At 37.6% G+C, this 18628-nt stretch overlaps 1 protein-coding gene across 1 annotated transcript in view; it reads left to right on the top strand.

Annotated features, from left to right (window-relative positions):
* Positions 1-18628, top strand: part of LOC116786236 — a 63447-nt gene that overhangs the window by 5763 nt on the left and 39056 nt on the right. Inside the window, exons 6-11 of the mRNA XM_032686679.1 lie at positions 649-748; positions 2074-2117; positions 3191-3268; positions 13488-13684; positions 15910-15974; positions 16203-16309. Of these exons, the coding sequence (XP_032542570.1) occupies positions 649-748; positions 2074-2117; positions 3191-3268; positions 13488-13684; positions 15910-15974; positions 16203-16309 (591 nt within the window). The remainder of the gene's footprint in view (positions 1-648; positions 749-2073; positions 2118-3190; positions 3269-13487; positions 13685-15909; positions 15975-16202; positions 16310-18628) is intronic.

Below are 18628 nucleotides of genomic sequence, written 5' to 3'. Positions count from 1 at the left end.
GATCCAGCAGATAGCATGGGTTCAGAAGCCAGGACCTGTGCAGTCTGGTCAAGGCTTGCTCACTGAGGTGTATAAACTTGAGTGGTTCACCTGGGTGAATATTTTTAAGCCTGACTAATTTTGAGTGGGACGACTCTTACCTGATCAATCTGGAAAATCTGTTACCAGAATTTCTTCAAAAATAATGACAGCACAGTGCTCTTGAAGTCGTTCGATATTGCAAGTTCTAGAAGCACTTAGCTAAATTGATCTGAAAGGTTTAAAATTGGAGGGCAAAGTTACCAAGCTTTCTCTGTAAAGAATATTCATCTTTTTACGCTCATCTACAAATGAAATGAGTAACGAATCTCTAAAAAACGCTATTTTCTGTAATTGATAACAGAAGTGTCCCTCTATGCACTTTCTTTAAGACATTTTTTATAAGCATCAAGACAAGTGTTTCAGTTATGTTATTTGGGTACCTGAATTTGATAGTGTTCTCATGACTGCTCTTTAAAATAGTCTTGTTGTATATACACAGTGACAAAGTAGTTGTTAAAGTTGATTTTATTGACTTCCTAGGGGATTTTTAAGTGATTTTTAACCTGTGTGTGGCGGGAAATGCTTTAAAATGTCAGAGTACTTACTGTTGTGTTTTATCATCTTTAGTGCAAGACCAATCAGCAGGGCTCTAGACCTTGGAGCTGATATTGTTGTGACGGGTAGATGTGTTGACAGTGGGATTGTATTAGGACCACTCATTCATTCTGTAAGTACAAGTTAATTTCCATATGATAATTAATATAGGTGAATCAATATTCAGCAGTCATTGTTAGTCAATTTTTGTTCCTTATGAAAATGTAGATACTAAATTAAAAGTAATGAGTGTCTGTATTTTTTTTCTTAGGTGCATGAAAAGATGCTAGCTTTCACTTCTCCTAAAAATATAGCAGGGATATTTTTAACTTGTACACCGTAAAGCTGGAAAACATTTCGGTTAAGGGAGTCTTACTCTGTTTCAACAGTATTTCACTCTTTTCCCCTCCTGCTTCTTTAACATTTGGTGTTCAAGATTAAGAAACAAGTATATTTTTCTTTACCACAAGGTGTCGATAGTAGAGTTCATTTTGGGTTGGAGGGGAGAGCACATGAGAGTTCTAAAACACCGGTTTTGTTTTAAGTAGTCAAGTTCAATGCAGCATTTCTCGAGCTCCTCGAAATTCGACAAATTATACCAGCGAGATGTGTAGTTTTTTGAAGTATTTTGAATAGATTTTCATGAATTTTTCTAAATGATCACACATTGAAATATGGAAACTTTCTTTTGGTGCATATTTAAAAAAAAATATGAGGCTATGTGTTAGTGTCTAGTTACAAATATGCTTTCTAAAACATCATACTCTTCATGCATGTCAAACCTTGCCTAATGTAGAGTTAAATTCTCCTATTTATTATTGCCATTATGACTTGTTATTTTATTCCTAGCTGTTTACATTCTGAAAATAACAATTGTCAATGTGTATTATCTACTCCAGAGAGACCTCATCTAATTTATTGAAAGATTTTAGGGAGATTTCTACAAAGAGCTAAATAAGAAACTTACTCTATTGCTTGCACTGGGTTGAAGTTTGGGAAAACATTCTAGTTAAAATTTCTAGTTAAACAGAAAGCATACTTCTAGTTTTTAAGGATGACTAGTAGTACTCCAGGAACTGACAATTTTAAAAAATTGAAAAGAACATAGGGGTTTGTTTCTGTGACACAAGGTAAGTACTAAATCTTTAAACCTCTGAGTTGTGCAGGTTTTGAATAATATAGATGTTGCACTTCCAATTTTTTTAAGAGGGTATGACTTTTAAGAGTTCATATTTTCTTGTGTGTATCAGTAAGAGGAAATAAAACAGACGTTTTTGATAATATGCTGTATAGGAACTCAAATCCATGTACAACACCTGCCAATTATTATTTAGATTTCTACAGTTAAGTAAAAATATATCCAGTACATTATTACTGAAAGCAGCGAATGGGCTATGTGCAGTTTTCTGTACTCTATGAAACTTTCATATATTTAAAATACTTCTATTTTTCTTCTAGTTTGGCTGGAATAGGGATGAATACGACTTGCTAGCTGCAGGAAGGTAAATGATATAAAAAGAAATTGGATAAATTTGTATTTCACATCACAATGTCAAGATACCAACTTTTTCAGCACTTAGTGATGTTTTGTATTATCATTGGATTAATTTAATGTTTTTGTTAGGTTTTGGGTTCTTTTTTAAGTATTCTTGCTTGGAATTGAAATTATAGAAACGTCATTCTGGAACCAGCTTAAAATAACAAAAGGAGGAAAGGGTTGAATGGTTTTATTTAACAGCTTATCTTCCTGTTCATTTGGTGTCAAGAGATGAAATCTTATAGTACAGACCAGTGATTCCCAGCTTTTTCTGGTGGGCAATCACTGCTGATAGTTGGGATGGTAGCAGGTCCCTGTATGGTTTTGCAGAAGCTCAATGTCAGTACTCCTATTTACAAACCCTAGTTGTAGTCCTAGGGTAAGGAATGTGATGCAGAAAGCACAGGATAAAATTCTGTCATCTAATATAACATTATTCATCATCTATCTGAGTTGAAGTCCGTAAAAAAATAACTACCTAGATAACCTGAGAATACCAGTGTACTAGAACCTCCTTGAGAATAATAAATGTGGAGAGAAACTCTGGCTCCACAGAGAGATTAAGCTTTTCCCCATAATTCTGTTGAGTATTTATGTCGCAATCAAAATTTGAAAATAGTAATACATAATCATAATACATTCTGTGCTTCACATTAGAAGTGAGATCTTTTATTTCTTGATATAAAAATGAGCTTTGCATATTTACGTACACACGTACTACTTAAGATACTGAATATAGATCAAGACTTCTTGAAATGACCAGGGAAACTTGTTTTTAGGTGTTAGATAATCTTTTAGGTTATTTTTTGCAGGAAAATTCTTCATGTAAAGGTTAGTCCTTTCAACTACTTATATTCATCTTTCAAAATCCCTTATTATGTTTAATGTGTAATTTATGATTGCATTAGATGCTTATGGAGGGAAAAGTAGCATGTTCTGTTATTTAGCTTTATTTCCTTTGTGCCATTATATTTTAAAGCTGGATTTGTAAAACTTGATTTTACAGAACATTTAGTTATTTGAATGCCATTATCCCAGTCTTGCAGGTCATCTCATTGAATGTGGTGCTCAGTGTACAGGTGGAATATTCACTGATTGGCACACAGTACCCGACTGGTAGGTAATCTTGACATCAGTATCCATGTTTGTAGTGGACCAAAGATGAGGTTTCCTACTTATACCTGTGCTGTGAGAACTGTTTCTACCTTGCTCTTTTGGGGGAGGCAATATGGGCCTCTTGATATTTTGCTGCCTCAACTTTTCTACAAGGTCTGTTCTTCCTAGTGCAGTTTTCCTTTTCGGTCAACAGGGGTCTTTCTTTTGTTAACTTCAGCAAATTTGGAAAAAAAAAAAATTAGCCCTTTGATTATTTTTTTCCTATTTCAGACTATTTCCTTTGTTGTCATCTGCTTTCTGACAAGATATATTGTTGACTGTCAGGTGTGATTGTAATGAAAAAGACAATATTGATATTTTGGATGCTGTTATATTAGTCTTTAGTTAGGTCAGAGTTGCCTACTGGTCAGTGACAAGTTTTATATAATTTGCTATGGTAGGGATGAATATATGCCATAGTCCTGTCCTGTATAACCTGATCACCACCATTCAAATGTGTTGAATGGTCAGTTCTTTCAAAAACTTGTGTATCTTGTCTTCAGACCTATTGAATTAGTTTCATGTAGGTGTGTCCTTCTGCCTGCTGATGGAACCTGCTTTTGACCAGCCTGTGCTTAAAAGTAGTTGGGAAATACATTTTTGCATAGGACAAGTGGTTCTGGTTCCAGTTCATTCCTGTATTTCTTGGGATGAGAGGGAGGAATCTTGTCCTGTGCTGTATCATGAGAGAGGCAGTGCTTCTTTATGTAATGGAGGACAGGGTTGAAGAGCAGTGGGGAGATGCAGGAGAGAAGGGTGACTTTAATACAGCGTGTTCCTGTTCCCCAGTTGACTGTGGTCCAGGTGGGTGAAGCAGCAGTGCCCTGCGATCTGAGGAGCCCTAGGGTTGCCAGGCTTTTTTCTTCTTCTTGTAGTGACTGCTTCAGTGTGATCCTGAAAGATGTGTTCTGCTTTTCTGAGTTCCTGAACACTGCTGATTTAAAGGTAAAGGCATGTATGGCATTGAAAGAAGCGGAGTCAGACATTTCTTCTCACCTGTTAGAAGTATACTAGCCCTGAACAAACTGCACTCGCTTTTCACTGTTGTGTTTTACGGGAAGTCAAATGAGACAGTTTGTAGTAACAAGATGCTCTATTTGATTTGGAAATTTATAACTGCTAATCTTACTCTTGATGTATCTCCCAATGATTTTATGATGATGTCTCATGAAAATTTTTAAAATCTCCTGTGACTCCAGAAGACCTTGCTTTATAAAGAATGAAAGTAAAAAACCCAGAATACTAATTTTCTTATTAAAATATTTGATAGGTCGTTAAGGATTTTTCTGTGAGGAATATCAGTCTGGTTTAAAAAAAAAAAGGAAGTTTGAGTATATTAAGCTGTGAGCTACTGGAATGTGAGTAGGTAATTTTACAGATGAGTATAATACATGGATATGCATAGCTAATACTTTTATGTCTGTAAGAATCATAGAACTGTGTCTAAAACCGTAGTAGACTTGTGGCTTAGAGCTGACTGGTGCTCTATTAATATAGAAGTTTAGCACCTGATACTGCTCTGTTACCTTGTCCCCATCAAGCTGCGTGAATACTTTGGAACCGTACCTGATTTTATTTGTGCTAATATAACAGTTAGTTATTTACCTTCAGTTTAAATCTGGTAAAAATTTAATCATGGTGCCTTAAAACTAATGGTTTTGTTTGCAAGTTCAGAGTCGTAGATATTTAATTGATGAAATTCTTGAACTAAGACCATGCGACACATCAGTCTATATGATAAACTCCTAAAACTAGGCAAAACCAAAATAACATGTGAGCTTTGTTTTTACGTTTGGAGATGCAGAGTGGAGATCCACTTCACTGACTGAAGTGGACTTGTGATCCAGCACTTCCATTTAGGATATGGGAGGAAGGAAGGAGGGGAGGAAATCAGTTGTTTGAATAATTTGTTTCCTAATAAATAAGTGCTTACTGTATTTAGACCCAAATGCATGAAGGGGAGATATTATGAAAGCTTTTGGGCTGCAGAAAAATGGAGTTTCCATTTGATAGTTTAGTAGTAACCTGTTGACCCCTTAAGTTAAAAAAACTTGGTGACTTGGGATTTTTGTTATTTAAGCAATCTGAATCTGTTTTCAATGCATGCACATAATTCATTCATAATATACAATAATATGGTAACTCATAGTCTTAGTAATGACTAAAACATGTCATACTTGCTGCCACCAACACTAATTATTTTGCCAGTAAGTCGGCAGAGCTCTGACAGTTTACAGAAATTACTTGACTATGTCTGTTAATGATTTCTTCCTCATTCATGAAAAACAACATTTTTAGCAGTCTCCTGAAAGTCAGTGTGCATAATTGAGATCTCAATAAATTATAGTGTCTTTGATACATAATGTTAAATCCAAACCAGCCCAACAAAGTTAGCAAATGGGAGGGGGAAGAAGCCAAATTAAATCTGTGTGTTTGTCGTTAATGTACCTTTCACATACAGATTTCCCACTGCCATAAACATGTTCCTGCAACCAAGACCATTCACCATTCAGGTCTTGCAAACATGTCCCGGACCTTTACTGGAGCTTCAGAAAACCTGTCCCGTGCACATACTGTTCTCTGATGACTGAACACTGGAGGGCAGCCTCTCTCCTCCTCACCCCTACTGCAGAGGGTGGGCTTGGGTCATTTCTTTGACTGTCCTTGTTTGTTTTTTTTTCCTCCCCAAGAATAGTAATCCATGTGGCTCTTCTGTCTTTAACTGCTGAAGAGGGCTTAAGTGTACTGCTAAGAAGGACTGATGGGCATGATTTTTTCCTAACTTGTAAACAAAAAATCAAAGAATTTATCATGTTTCAGTCTTAAAAACCTTATCTGTGTGTTGTTTATGCATATGCAAAATAATTAACAAATAAACAAGAGCACTTTAATCTAAATAAAGGCAAGCAAGTTAGATCTTATATTCTGTGTGTATGCTATCATGTCTTGATGTGTATTGAGGTACTGGATTGGGCCCACTTCATTCATACAACATAGTTTTTTAGTTGGTGGGGATTTTAGTGTTTTCTGTGGGTGTTTTGTTTGTTTATTTTTAATTTTCTTGAAATGTTTGATGCAGATACTTCTGGGAACTCAATTCCACTGCAAAAGGGTGCCTTAAGGAATATTCATGTGTGTATATTGTGGCTATTTAATAGTTAGTTATTAAAACCTAAGCTACTATTTCATTTTCTTTGTTGTGTCAGTAAAGTAAGTTTTTAACATAAAACAAGTGAAGTGCATGTTCCAACTCATGACTCTCCAAGTTACTTTAGTTGATAGAAGCCAAATTTCCTTGATTTCTCTCTATTGACCTAAGGCACTTTCTTTAATTTTGCTGTGTGTTTCTCCTTGATGCATTTGACTTAAAGGCAGGAATCTTGAAGCTGTAAGGTTTTATCCAGTTTTCATGAAAACAGACAGACAGGTAGAGGGGATAGGTGATGATTACTTTCCCAGTGAGAAGGTGGCTGCTTGACTTGCCTCTTGTGTGCATTCTCTGATGACAGAGAACTATGAGCAGAGACAGTGCAAGAAACCATTAGTTTACAGTCTACAGAAGTCTAATGTGCATTCTTAAATGCTGATTTTAAGTGTTATCAAAAAAGACACTTATTCCTTTCTTGTTATTTGTATAGTAATTTATGTCAGCAGATGGTCAGCAGAAGTGAAAATGCGTCACCGCTCCCTATTTAATGTCTAGCGCGTAACTGCAGGCCTGTCAGTCTCACTTCAGTGCCTGATAAAGTTATGGAGAAGATTATCCTGAGAGGTGTTGAAAAATACCTGAAAGACAATGCTGTCATCAATCACAACCAGCATGGTTTCATAAGAGAAAAGTCCCACTTATCAAACCTGATTTCCTTTTATGACAAGATAACCCACCTAGCTGATCAAGGGAAACCAGTTGATGTAATCTTTTTGAATTTCAGTAAAGCTTTCAATACAGTCTCTCACTGCATCCTTCTGGATGCACCCACCATCATGTCGTGGGTGAGCAGTTGGCTCACAGGTCAAGCACAGAGGGTAATAGTGAATGGGGGAACATTAGACTGGTGACCTGTCACTAGTGGGATTCCACAGGGCTCCGTCTTAGGCCTTGTACTCTTCAACATCTTCATAAATGACGTGGATGCAGGACAAAACTGGGAAGAGCTGTTGACCCCCTCGAAGGCAGGGAGGCCCTGCAGAGAGACCTTGACAAATGAGAGGACTGGGCAGTCACCAACCATATGAAGTTCAGCAAGGGAAAGTATCGGATTCTACACCTGGGACAGGGCAACCCTGATTGTATGGACAGACAGGGGAAATGAGATTCCGGAAAGCAGTGCCATGGAAAGGAAGTTGGGGATCCTGGTTGATGACAAGTTCAACATGAGTCAGCAGTACCCTGGCAGCCAGGAGGGCCAACCATGTCCTGGGGGCCATCAGGCAAAGCATCACGAGCCAGTTGAGGGAGGGGATTGTCCTGCGCTAGTGCAGCCTCACCTTGAGTTCTGTGTGCAGTTTTGGTCACTGCAATATAAGAAGGATATTAAGCTATTAGAGAGCATCCAGAGGAGAGTAATGAAGATGCTTGTGGGTCCCTTCCAACTCAGCATATTCTGTGATTCTGTGATCCCAATGGGGAATTCATGCAATGTGTCAAAATGAACTGTATTGCCAAAACGATATTGATAATGCACAGCTTTGTTTAGTTTCATTTATCCCCAGACATTGATGCCTCTCACTATTATTTAGTGCCAATGGGTGATTAGTACATTGTTTTGTTTTGTTTTGAAATGCAGGAGAGAATAAACTAATGCTGATCAGTAGAGTAATCATTTTGAGGAGATGATAAACACTGACATTTTGTCCTAAGCCAAGAGTGTACAATGGTTGAGACTGCATAATCTTCTGGCCTGGAATGACCAAAAGGGTAAGTCAATAGCTGTAGTCTCTTAAGGGCTGGATCCAGATTTTTTAATTTGGGACTAGAACAAAATCCAGCATGCGAGTCCCAATCAGCAATGTGGAATGCTTTTTTTTCTCTGTACCACCACGTATTCCAGACAGCTGAAAACACAGGCAGCTGGTCTGATTAGGCTGAAATTGTCTGGCCATTAAGTATTTAAATACAATACATAGTCTGAAATGCCCTAGTCAGCATAGGTAAGTGATGCAATCAGTAAGTTTTACCTAAAGCAGAATTGCATGCTAGGAAACATTTTGGTACCTACGTGTAAAGAGATGCTTATACCTTTACCCATAAGCTTGTGCTGATCTTGCCTGACACTTTACCAGTTTTGAACTTCTTGTCAAAACACTGCTGTAAGTGGTAGGAGCTTCTCCTTTTTGCCTAATAGCATTGTGGTTAAAATGCATACCCAGGCAGTTGAGAAGCTTGGCTTAGAGCTCTCTTCAGCATGACACTCATTGAGTCACGTCCCAGGAAACTGCATCAGTTGTAAAGCTAGAAGTTCATACCACAGCTTACTTGGATTCTGGTTCTCTCCCATGTCACATACATTGCTGTGGCTTTTTTGTTTTCTTGCAGTAACTTCCCGTGCAAGTAAATGTATTACACCAACAGTCCCATCTTCTGTTGCCATTAATCTTCTCAGTCTAGCAGTAGTGGCTAGAATGAGATACTTGAGGGATTTGACACTTTATGACCTGTCTCAAACAAGGTCTTTCCCCAAAGTACTGATCATGGATTTTCCTTTTGTTGTAATGCAAATGGTGTAAGATGCATGGCAAAATAAGAAGGAAGGCTGTCTTCATGGCTCCATGGAGTTGAATAGTGAATTGTCCCAGAGTAGAGAGAGGGGGGATCTCTGCTTAGGCAATTCAAGTTATCACCTCATACATGCCCATACACTGTAACATTTCTGAGAGACAAAACTGAAAAAACCCTAGCATTTTACATGGAAAAAAATCAAAGTCATTGACAGGCAGGGAACTGACAGGAGACTCGATTTCAGAGTCTTGATTGCTGTAAGAATAGGACAGCAGCTGTAGGTGGTTGATGAGGTTTCTGCAGTAGTAAAACCGGTTTTGAGGCTTAGGTACCCCTGTGCTGTAGTCAGTGAGAACCTCATTTAACTGTTAATGCCCACCTAGCCCCAGTTTGAAGGGGTTTGCTGAGGTTTAATCTTAGCTTAGTTTCATTCAGTGCTGTAACTGACTAATGTGTGTAATTTATTTAATTGATAATTATCAAACATGCAACCTGAAGTGGACCTTTTGGATTAAAGAACGATAGTTTTCACAAACTGATGTATAGTACTTCTGTATTTTAACTCTGTGTTGAAAGAACTGCTCAAAATATTCTAAAAGTACTACTTGATATTTATCTCTAGTGTTACGTTTTATTAATTACACAATCACATAATTTAATTAGAATTCATTTTAGTAGTTCCCTTTCAGAATTGTTTACACTGCTTGATCTTGCCTCGTCCTGCATAGGAATTTTGTCATTAAACTGATACAATTCTTTTGTTATTGAAAGGTACCACTTAGACACTGTACTGCTTTGGATGCCATGACTGTAGTTGCTGCTGAAGTTCATAGTTCTGTGATTTAACTCCCCTGCTACACTACAAAATTAAAGCTTGGCTGTGGGTTATGGGCAGCCTAAAGTTGGCACGTTCCCTTCAGAGCAGATATTATATGGTGTGTAGTCATTCAACAAAACCTACTAGTCAAACAGGCAAAGAGTTACTGCTTTCACTGGAACTGCTGGTCAAGGTGATGGTGTGATCATGTGATGGTGTGCTATGTGCTAGAATACCTAGTTCAGGCAGCTACTGCTGCTAGAGAGCTCTTAATGCCAGGTTTAAGTAGATATCACTTGACCGAATCATGCCATAGGAGTGACAGACCAGTTTGTTTCCATGCTGAAAATTAATTTTAAGTAATGTCTTTTAGCAATTCACAAAATATGCTTTTCTCTTAAGCATACATATGTTAATGTGGATTATTACTGTCATCTGCTACGAGATAGTACTGGATATATATGTATTTTTCCAGTCATCCAGTTAAAATACAGATGGAATCCAGGGACTTCTTGCTCAAGTCATTGCATCTCTGTGTTGTGAATTCTTAAAAATTTCAGACCTGACATGACCTAGGAGAACACACATCTTCTGCAACTAACAGCATTCAGGAAAGTTCACTGGGTAGTGTTGTACCCCAAGGAGGAAACATCCCTCATGTTTATCTTTGACAAAGGCAAAAAGTCTTCCCTGATACTTTCATTGTGAAATAGAGTAACAGTGAAAGAGATGACCAAATAAGTCACTGATTGTAGTGTTTTTTTCACTGACCTTTCTGGGTCATAAATTTCAGAATGATTTAAATATAGCTAAAAATTCTAATCATACTAGGACATGCTAGTATCCTGTGTCATCATGCTTCTCCTAGGAAGACTTTAAGACTTTTATTTTTTCCCTTTGGTTTGGGTTTGGTGTTTGCTTTTTTTGTTTGTTTGTGGGTTTTTTTTTGTTTTGGTTTGGATTTTTTGAGGGTGGTATTTGTTTTTTGTCTGGGGGCTTTTTTGTGTGTTAAAATGTCTTCTCCAGACAATTTTCTTACAAGCTTTGTATCAACACTTTGCTGCAAGTCCTAAGAATTGAGTGTCTGTTTTCATATAGCAAATACATCTCAATGTCAGAGGCTATTTAGAAGCTGTTTGAGAAAGTACCTATATGAGCTCCTTCTAGCTACTGTGGCAGTATAAAAAACTCCACCATAAAGATCCTGTCTTTTGTGGTCCTAAGATAACAATAAAATCTGAGTCTGTCCTTTTGCATGCTGAGAGACCTGAATAATAGTGTTGTTTATACTGATACTGTTTATCTGCTGTCATCCATGTTTGGTCTTTTTTAATGGCTTAAGTATTTGCCAGATTTTAACCGTTTCAGGGGGTGAAATTTCTCCCTTTACCGTCACTACAGCGTATTTGGGTTTTGTTTTTTAACAGCTTGGTTCTTTTGAGAGTGGAACTTGGGCAAAATGCAGTTCACTCAGTGTCAGTAGAGTCAGTGGTTCAAGAGTAGGAAGCTGAGTGTCTACAGTCTAGTTCTTCCTTCCAAACAAAGATCACTCAGGAATAAGTGCAGGAATGTGTCATAAGAGTTCCATGTGCTGATGACTGAAATCAAAGTGGGCTGCAACAAGGATGCTGGTTGTCAGTGCAGTGAGACTGCACTGGGTGATCTGTCTTGAGGGAAGGGATATCTTTTGGATAGGTGACTTGAATAAGCTGCTTGGAGCCTACTCACAGGACACTTGGTGCTGTTGACTTAAAACAGGACAGATAGATGGTAGGGTCAAAACACACAAGGATGGCACCAAGAGGGTAAAAGCATCTTAATTCTAGCCTTGTTCAGTCACTGATCCTGCTTTGTTACCCTGGACAAATCACAATGTTTCCTATATGTGTCTCCTTACTTACAAAATTGGGATAATTACATACGTTAGTCTATTACCCTACATTAATGTTCAAGATCAGGAATTGAGAGATTTTTGGGGTGTTGGTTTTCTCTGTTACACTTTAAAATGTGATATGTTATACTTGTTGCCACCATCTTTTCTCCCTCCTCTTCCCCTAGAAAAACCCCACTAAAATAACGTGTATAAAAAAATTGTTGATTCCTTTCAATTCTTTGCATTCACCAGAGTAGGCTTTTTTTTGTTTCCCTACATCTGTTTGGTGGTTTAACTAGTTTCAAAGACCAGTCAATTGAAGTATAATCTTTACTGATTTGATGTGAGCTTTTCTAGGTGTTTACCAGCTACCATACTTTTAAAGTTTTGTACGCTATAAGCGTTAAAGTTGCTGATCTCTGGTAACAGATCTTGTATCTTAATCCTTTTTTTAAATAGTGGGGTTATGTTTGAATATTCCCAATGATAAGGAATCTGCTCAAACTCCCATGAACTTTTACAAATGTCCCTTAAGAGTTCACTGGTTTCTTTGCTTACTTTCTTCCAAACTTTGTGGATTTATGTTAAACAAACTATGTTCATGTAACCTTTGCTGATAACGAATTTGGTTGTATGTTCAGCACATTGTTACCACCAGCAAATAATTAAATTCAGGGATAGACTGATTTTAAGTTTGTGTCAGAGACCTGAAGGTCACTGACTTCAATGAGTGTGGTGAACTTCACCACCTTTCATTATTAGGACCTTTTTAGAACAGTTTAACTTTGGTGAGGGTCTATATCTCCTTCTCTTTTTGTGTTCATTTTGTGTTTCTGGGACACATGTACAAATTTCAGACTTCTGTGAGAGGGTTAGCCAGGTAGCCTTTTTAGAAGAATATTAGCACTTATTTTAATTCTCAGGTACTTCTGAAAAGTTTTAAGTCCTTAATTTTGCTCAAATTCTCTGTAAATAAAATAAAAACCTTTTACCTAGAAAAGCAGATGTCTGCATCTCATCCGTATAATCCCGAAAATTCTGCCCTGCTGCTGTAATGACCAACATGTGCCTCTTATTAGGAGTTACTCAATTACTTTCTGTATATTAACGCTTGTGAGAATGTCAGGGGGAAGAATATTTTAATTTATGAACATGTCTATAACTTCTTTTGTTTTTGCTATGCCTATGATTAAAACTTTTCTGTGTACCATTGATGTGAAATTGTCCTTAATATGTGTGATTATTCCTGTTTTCTACTTCCCTTCATCTCTGAGGCTTCCAGTACAGGTTGTTCTTCCTGCTTTTACCACCTTTTTACAAATCCAGAGTGCAGGATGTATTTACATGTCTTCCCTTTCATGTTATGTGTGCTGCAGTAACCAAACAGGGCTACAATTAGCAATCATTGTTTTTCTTCTGAATTTACGTCTTTAATTATAGTCCTCTAATTCTTTCAGCTTCTTTTTACTCAAACCATTTCTGTTAGTGTCCTTCTCCATTTCCCTCCTCATTTCCATGTTTGCTGTTGGTATCTGCTTTTATGTCTGCATTTCTTTGCCAGGCAATAAACTGCATCTTCTCAATATTTTAGTCGAGTAGTTTGTCCAGTGCTTTTTCTTAGGTATGTTTCTGTAGAAACAACCAGATCTGTTAATTCTTGATAGGTTTTCTTTAATTGGTCATTACTATAAAATTCTGGTGTGGTGTTAATAATTTTTCACTTTTCCTTTGTATTTATAGGGTTATTTTCTTAATGTTTTTCATGTTCTAGGCACAACATAGGCTTTCCCGTTGTAGAATGTTCCTCTGAAGGAGACTTTATTCTTTCCAAACCACCAGACACAGGGGGACTAATCTCTTTTGGCACTGTAGCTGAACAGTTGGTGTATGAATTGGGAAATCCTCAGCGCTATCTTTTACCAGATGTTACATGTGACTTTTCCCAAGTTTCAATCACTGAAATTCCAGGTTAGTCCTCTTACTTGTAAAGAGATCTGTTGATGAATTGTGTTATCGAACTGAAGCAGCTACTTTAATTTCCATGTTGTCTCAGCATGTTTTTTTGTTAAATCAGTTCCTTAGAGTGTGATACTGTATTAAACTGATTTTTTTCAAAGACTTCTTCTAGAAATTCCTTTAGAAATTTTAAGCATACTCTTATTTATCTTGCTGACTAATTTATATCTTTGATCGCTACTCCTTTTGTTTTACTTTTTAATGCATGCCCTGCACCTGCCAAGTCCTTAAACTGTGTATGCAGCATGAACAACACTGACGCAGCTCCACTATGATTTCAGTATTTTTTAAACTGCAGCTCAATTTATTTTCTCAAAGAAAAAAAAAAAGAAGGTCGTGTACATGTTTTAACTTAGGACATTTTAAGTGTTAGTGCTTTGAAAGACTTTCCATTGTTACTACTTTGTAATGGTGTTTTTCTTAGACGTTTAGGTGGATCATCTTAAGTGGTAGAAGCATGCTTAGGCACAGGATTGCCACCAGAAAATCAGTGTTTGAAAGTCCATTTGCTATTCTGGAAACACTTAACAGCAGTAGACTAAAGGTGGATATAATATATGTTCAGGATTTAGCTTCAAAAGCAAAACAAACAAAAAACTCCCAGCCTTAACAGATTTGAAGATCTGTAGTTTGAGCAAGACTGTCACTTAAAGTTTGTTTTTTACTGCATCTATGTTATATCCTTTTTCATTCTAATGGAACCTCTCTGTGACAGTATGCCGAGTGTCTTTATAAAGCTTAGAACAATTGAAATCTCAAATTAAAAACTTACTGTGATAAAACTGAAAATGCTGTAACATAAAAAATATTTTAATAATAAAAATTCCGTAAAACAATACACTGAACCTTCTGCTCCTGCAGTGTAACCAAATGGCAGTCTGATAAGGCCAGCTTGCTACTCTAAACCCACAGTCTTTTTTTTTTTTTTTTTTAAAAGAAACTCTAACCTTCGTATGAACTTTTAGCTTGCAAATGACCTGATATGACATGTTTGAACTTAAAATGAACTTTCACATGAACTTTCAGTTAGCTCTCTTAGAAATATAACAGATGGAAAATGGGCAGATTTCTTAAATATTTCAGTTTGAAGTGCTTTGACACGTACACCAGTAAAAACAGGCAAGCTATCTACTTTTGCTGTTTACATTGCCAGTTTTATTATGCTGCTGCATTACTTGCAGTGTTTGAACTGAGAGGTGCCTTTGTGGTTTTTTTTGTCAATGGACGCTATGCATTTGTTTTGTGGGATTTTTTTTCATTGTTTTACTCCTTTACCTGAAACATGAAACTCTTCCAGATCTTCACCCTGACTGTATTCAGACAGTTAAATTAACCTCATGTCAGTCTTGCAGAGTGATGATTTTGAGTGATGTGTAAAATTTGTACTAGTCACATTTTGAGTATATTTTGATCTAGTCTTTTCAGAGTATTTGTATAAAGCTTTGAACTGCTTCTTAAATGTTTGCTAGCACAGGTTAGGTACAGATGAACTGTAGTATAATTCTCTGGCATGAGGTGCTGATCCTGCACTGCTGATTTTAAAGGAGTTGCACCTATTGATTTTCTCTAGTTCAAGCTTGACCTGATGCCAAAACAGCAATTTTCTTCTTTTTTTTTTTTTTTCTTACACTAATACTCCTAATACTGAACATGGTAGTTTCCCTGGAACATATATTCAGACTGTTCAGTTTCTGTTATTGACAAGAAAGCTAAAGTTAAGTTATCCCTTCATTTACTAAGCTATCAGCAAATAAACTCTCATGGTTTCTCACCTTGTTTTGTTTCTTTACCAAGTGAGAGACTGTAGTCCACTCCAGCCAGCTACAGTAAATTGTATGTTCTGTGTGTGTGTGTGTGTGCAATAACTGGCTATTAGTAGGAAATAACTATTGAGTCTGAAGTCCTAAGGCTGCTTTCTGTGTTAAGTATTTTTAAGTGTGTGAATAAACATTTCAGTCACCCTTTTAAAAGGCTCACGGAAGTCATAAATTTAGTCACCAGTTCACTGTTCTTTCTAAGGCAGGAAGGACTGTTTTGTGAGAGGTTCTCTCATCTGTGGCAGTACAGCTATCAACGATTTCCTTTTTAATTAAGAGCACTTGATTAATATGTATCACAAAAGAATGTCTTTGAAGTTATATTGAAGAAGCTTAAATACTGATTTTTACCCGCTATAGGTTTTGATGGTGGAGCAGTGAAAGTTTGTGGAGCAAAAGGATCGCCTCCGTCAACATTTTATAAGGTATTACCTCGTACAGTGGAGTGTGAGATATCCTCATCTTCTCTGCCCCACGAGTAAAAAAAAAAAGAGGAGAAAAGTTAAAAAAGACAAACCTTATTTGATATATAAAAACTTGTTAATTTGTATAATGTTAATAAGTGCGTATTTGTGTAGATAATAATTGCTTGAGAGCATTTATAGCATATCAGTACTGAATGCCATGTAATTTCATAATCCCTTTATTGTTAGGTAAATGCCACTTATCTTGATGGCTTCAGAGCTACTGCTGTCTGTCCAGTGGGAGGTCCAAAGGCAGTACAAAAAGGAAAACGCACTGCAGAAGGTATTCTGCAAAGGTTAGTATTTGAGTCTTGGAAGGGGATCTGGTTTTTAGTTGTTTTGTTTTTTCAGAGATAATGAAAAAAATAATGTTGCTATCATATGTCACAGTTCTAACCTTTTAAGAACCCTTGAAGATTATAATCTTCCTATTTGGACGACATTTCAAGACTTAAGTAGCCTGTTCAGGAAACCTGCTTTCAACATATAACTGCACTCATGTCAGTATATTTGGGCAAGGAGGGATTCCTCTTAAATATAATTCCATATGCTCTCAAGAGTCTCTGAGCATTTATTCCAATAGCCCCAGTCTTTCTGGTTATGAGATCAATTTCCTTTTATATAAAACTTCCTACCATCCTGTTATAGACCCATGCAGCAACTCCACTGGAATAGTCAGAAATAAGGGTTTACTGTGAACTTAAAGTGACTGCTCATGTACCTGTGTGCAGCATTATGGTGAAGGAGTCATCGACTGACTTCCCTCAAGAGACATGACAGTTGAGAGCAGACTGATAGGGGGTGTGTAAACTGTGCAAATGCTAAAAGAGTATGTGTCCAAGAGCTGCTGAGACAATCAAATGATGGAAAAAAACCTCCAGGAGGTGTTAGATACAAAGACTCAGGGACCCAGAACCTCTGAAAAGCAACCTTTCTGGAAGCTAGGTCATTATTTTAGAAAAAAAAATAGATTGGTGTATTTTCCCTTTCATATTTGCTCTTGCACATTATTTCAGACTGGACTACGTGAATCTTTTGCCTGATCGAAACAGCTTGTGGTGCTGCTGCCTCTCCGACCTCTAGAAAATTAATTCAGCCTGTTTACTGTGGTCTCCTGAGTAATCCTCAGAAGAAAGCTGATGTGAGGTAGTTGAAGGCTGGTTAACTGATTTGATAAGTAGCCTGTAGCCCATGAGGCATGCCTGTAGGCATGTTCTGTGTGTTAAAAATCACAATACACAAAAATATATTCTCCACCTCAAATGCAGTCTTAAACAGCTTAATTTGTGGAGTTGTTTATGTGGCATGTTCAAAAGATTTGTGTATGTCAGCCCAGACAGAGAATAAGAGTTACGCTGTTTGGATCCCTCTCAAAAGAATGCTCTACCAGCAGTGATATCTCTTTAGGAAATGTTGACTTCAGTCTTTTCACCAATTCCTGTTCATAGAATCATCAAGGTTGGAAGAGACCTTTAAGATCATCAAGTCCAACCATCAACCCAGGATGATCGCTGTAACCCCTAAACCAGTAAACCACATTGCTCAGTGCCAGATCCAGACACCTCTTAAACACCTTGAGGGATGGTGACTCCACCACCTCCCTGGGCAACCTATTTGAATGCCTGATCACTCTGATAGTGAAAATTTTTTTTCTAATATCTAATCTGAATCTCCCTGTCTCAGCTTTAGGCCATTTCCTCTTGTCCTTTCACTGCAGTCGCAGTAGAAGTGACTGACCCACACCTCACTACAACATCCTTTTGGGTAGTTGTAGAGAGTACTGAGGTCCCCCCTGAGCCTCCTCTTCTCCAGGCTAAATGAACTCAGCTCCCTCAGCTGTTCCTCATATTTTCTAGACCTACTATGAGCCTTGTTGCCCTTCTCTGGACACTCTCCAGCACTTCAACGTCATTTTTAAAAGCGAGGGGCCCAGAACTCAACACAGTACTTGAGGTGCAGCCTCACCATGCCAAGTATAGGGGGATGATCACTTCCCTAGTCCTGCTTCCTACACATCTAGGTCCAAGCCCAGGATGCCATTGGCCGCCTTGGCCACCTGGGCACATGCTGGCTCATGTTCAACTGACAGTCAGCCAACACCCCCAAGTCCCTTTCAGCTGAACAGCTCTCCAACCATTTTCCCCCCAGCCTGTAGCACTGTGTGGGGTTGCTGCAACCTGAGTGCACGACCCGGCACTTCACTGAATGGGCATCATGCAGTTGTCCTTAGCCCATTTATAGTCTGTCCAGGTCTCTCTGTTTCAAGAGAATATTGTAGTCAGCTTTCAGTCTGTTCTAGGTTAAATTCTGCCCAGTAGTCTAATGGCAATAAGTACAGAAGATGCACACAAATTTAATGTGCTTCATTTATACAGGTCAAATTAATTGTCAACCTAAGACATTAAGCAGCTTTGGCAGCTTGTAATACACCTTATTTCATTTCTGTTTTGCGTGCTTCTCCTTTATTTATTTATTCATTATTGAAAGCAGGAGAGATTTGGCAATACGTGTGTGAAGAAGTCTTTTTGGAGTAGTCTCTGGTGTCCTTTTATTTTTGATGATTCTCTGTTGTGTTACCAACACAAATGAAAGAGCTAAAAATTACCCACAGAATG

This window comes from Chiroxiphia lanceolata, chromosome 4 (genome assembly GCF_009829145.1).
Source record: "Chiroxiphia lanceolata isolate bChiLan1 chromosome 4, bChiLan1.pri, whole genome shotgun sequence".
Lineage (NCBI taxonomy): Eukaryota > Metazoa > Chordata > Aves > Passeriformes > Pipridae > Chiroxiphia > Chiroxiphia lanceolata.
Note: the sequence above shows the minus strand (reverse complement) of the source record. Positions and strands in the feature narration are given on the sequence as shown.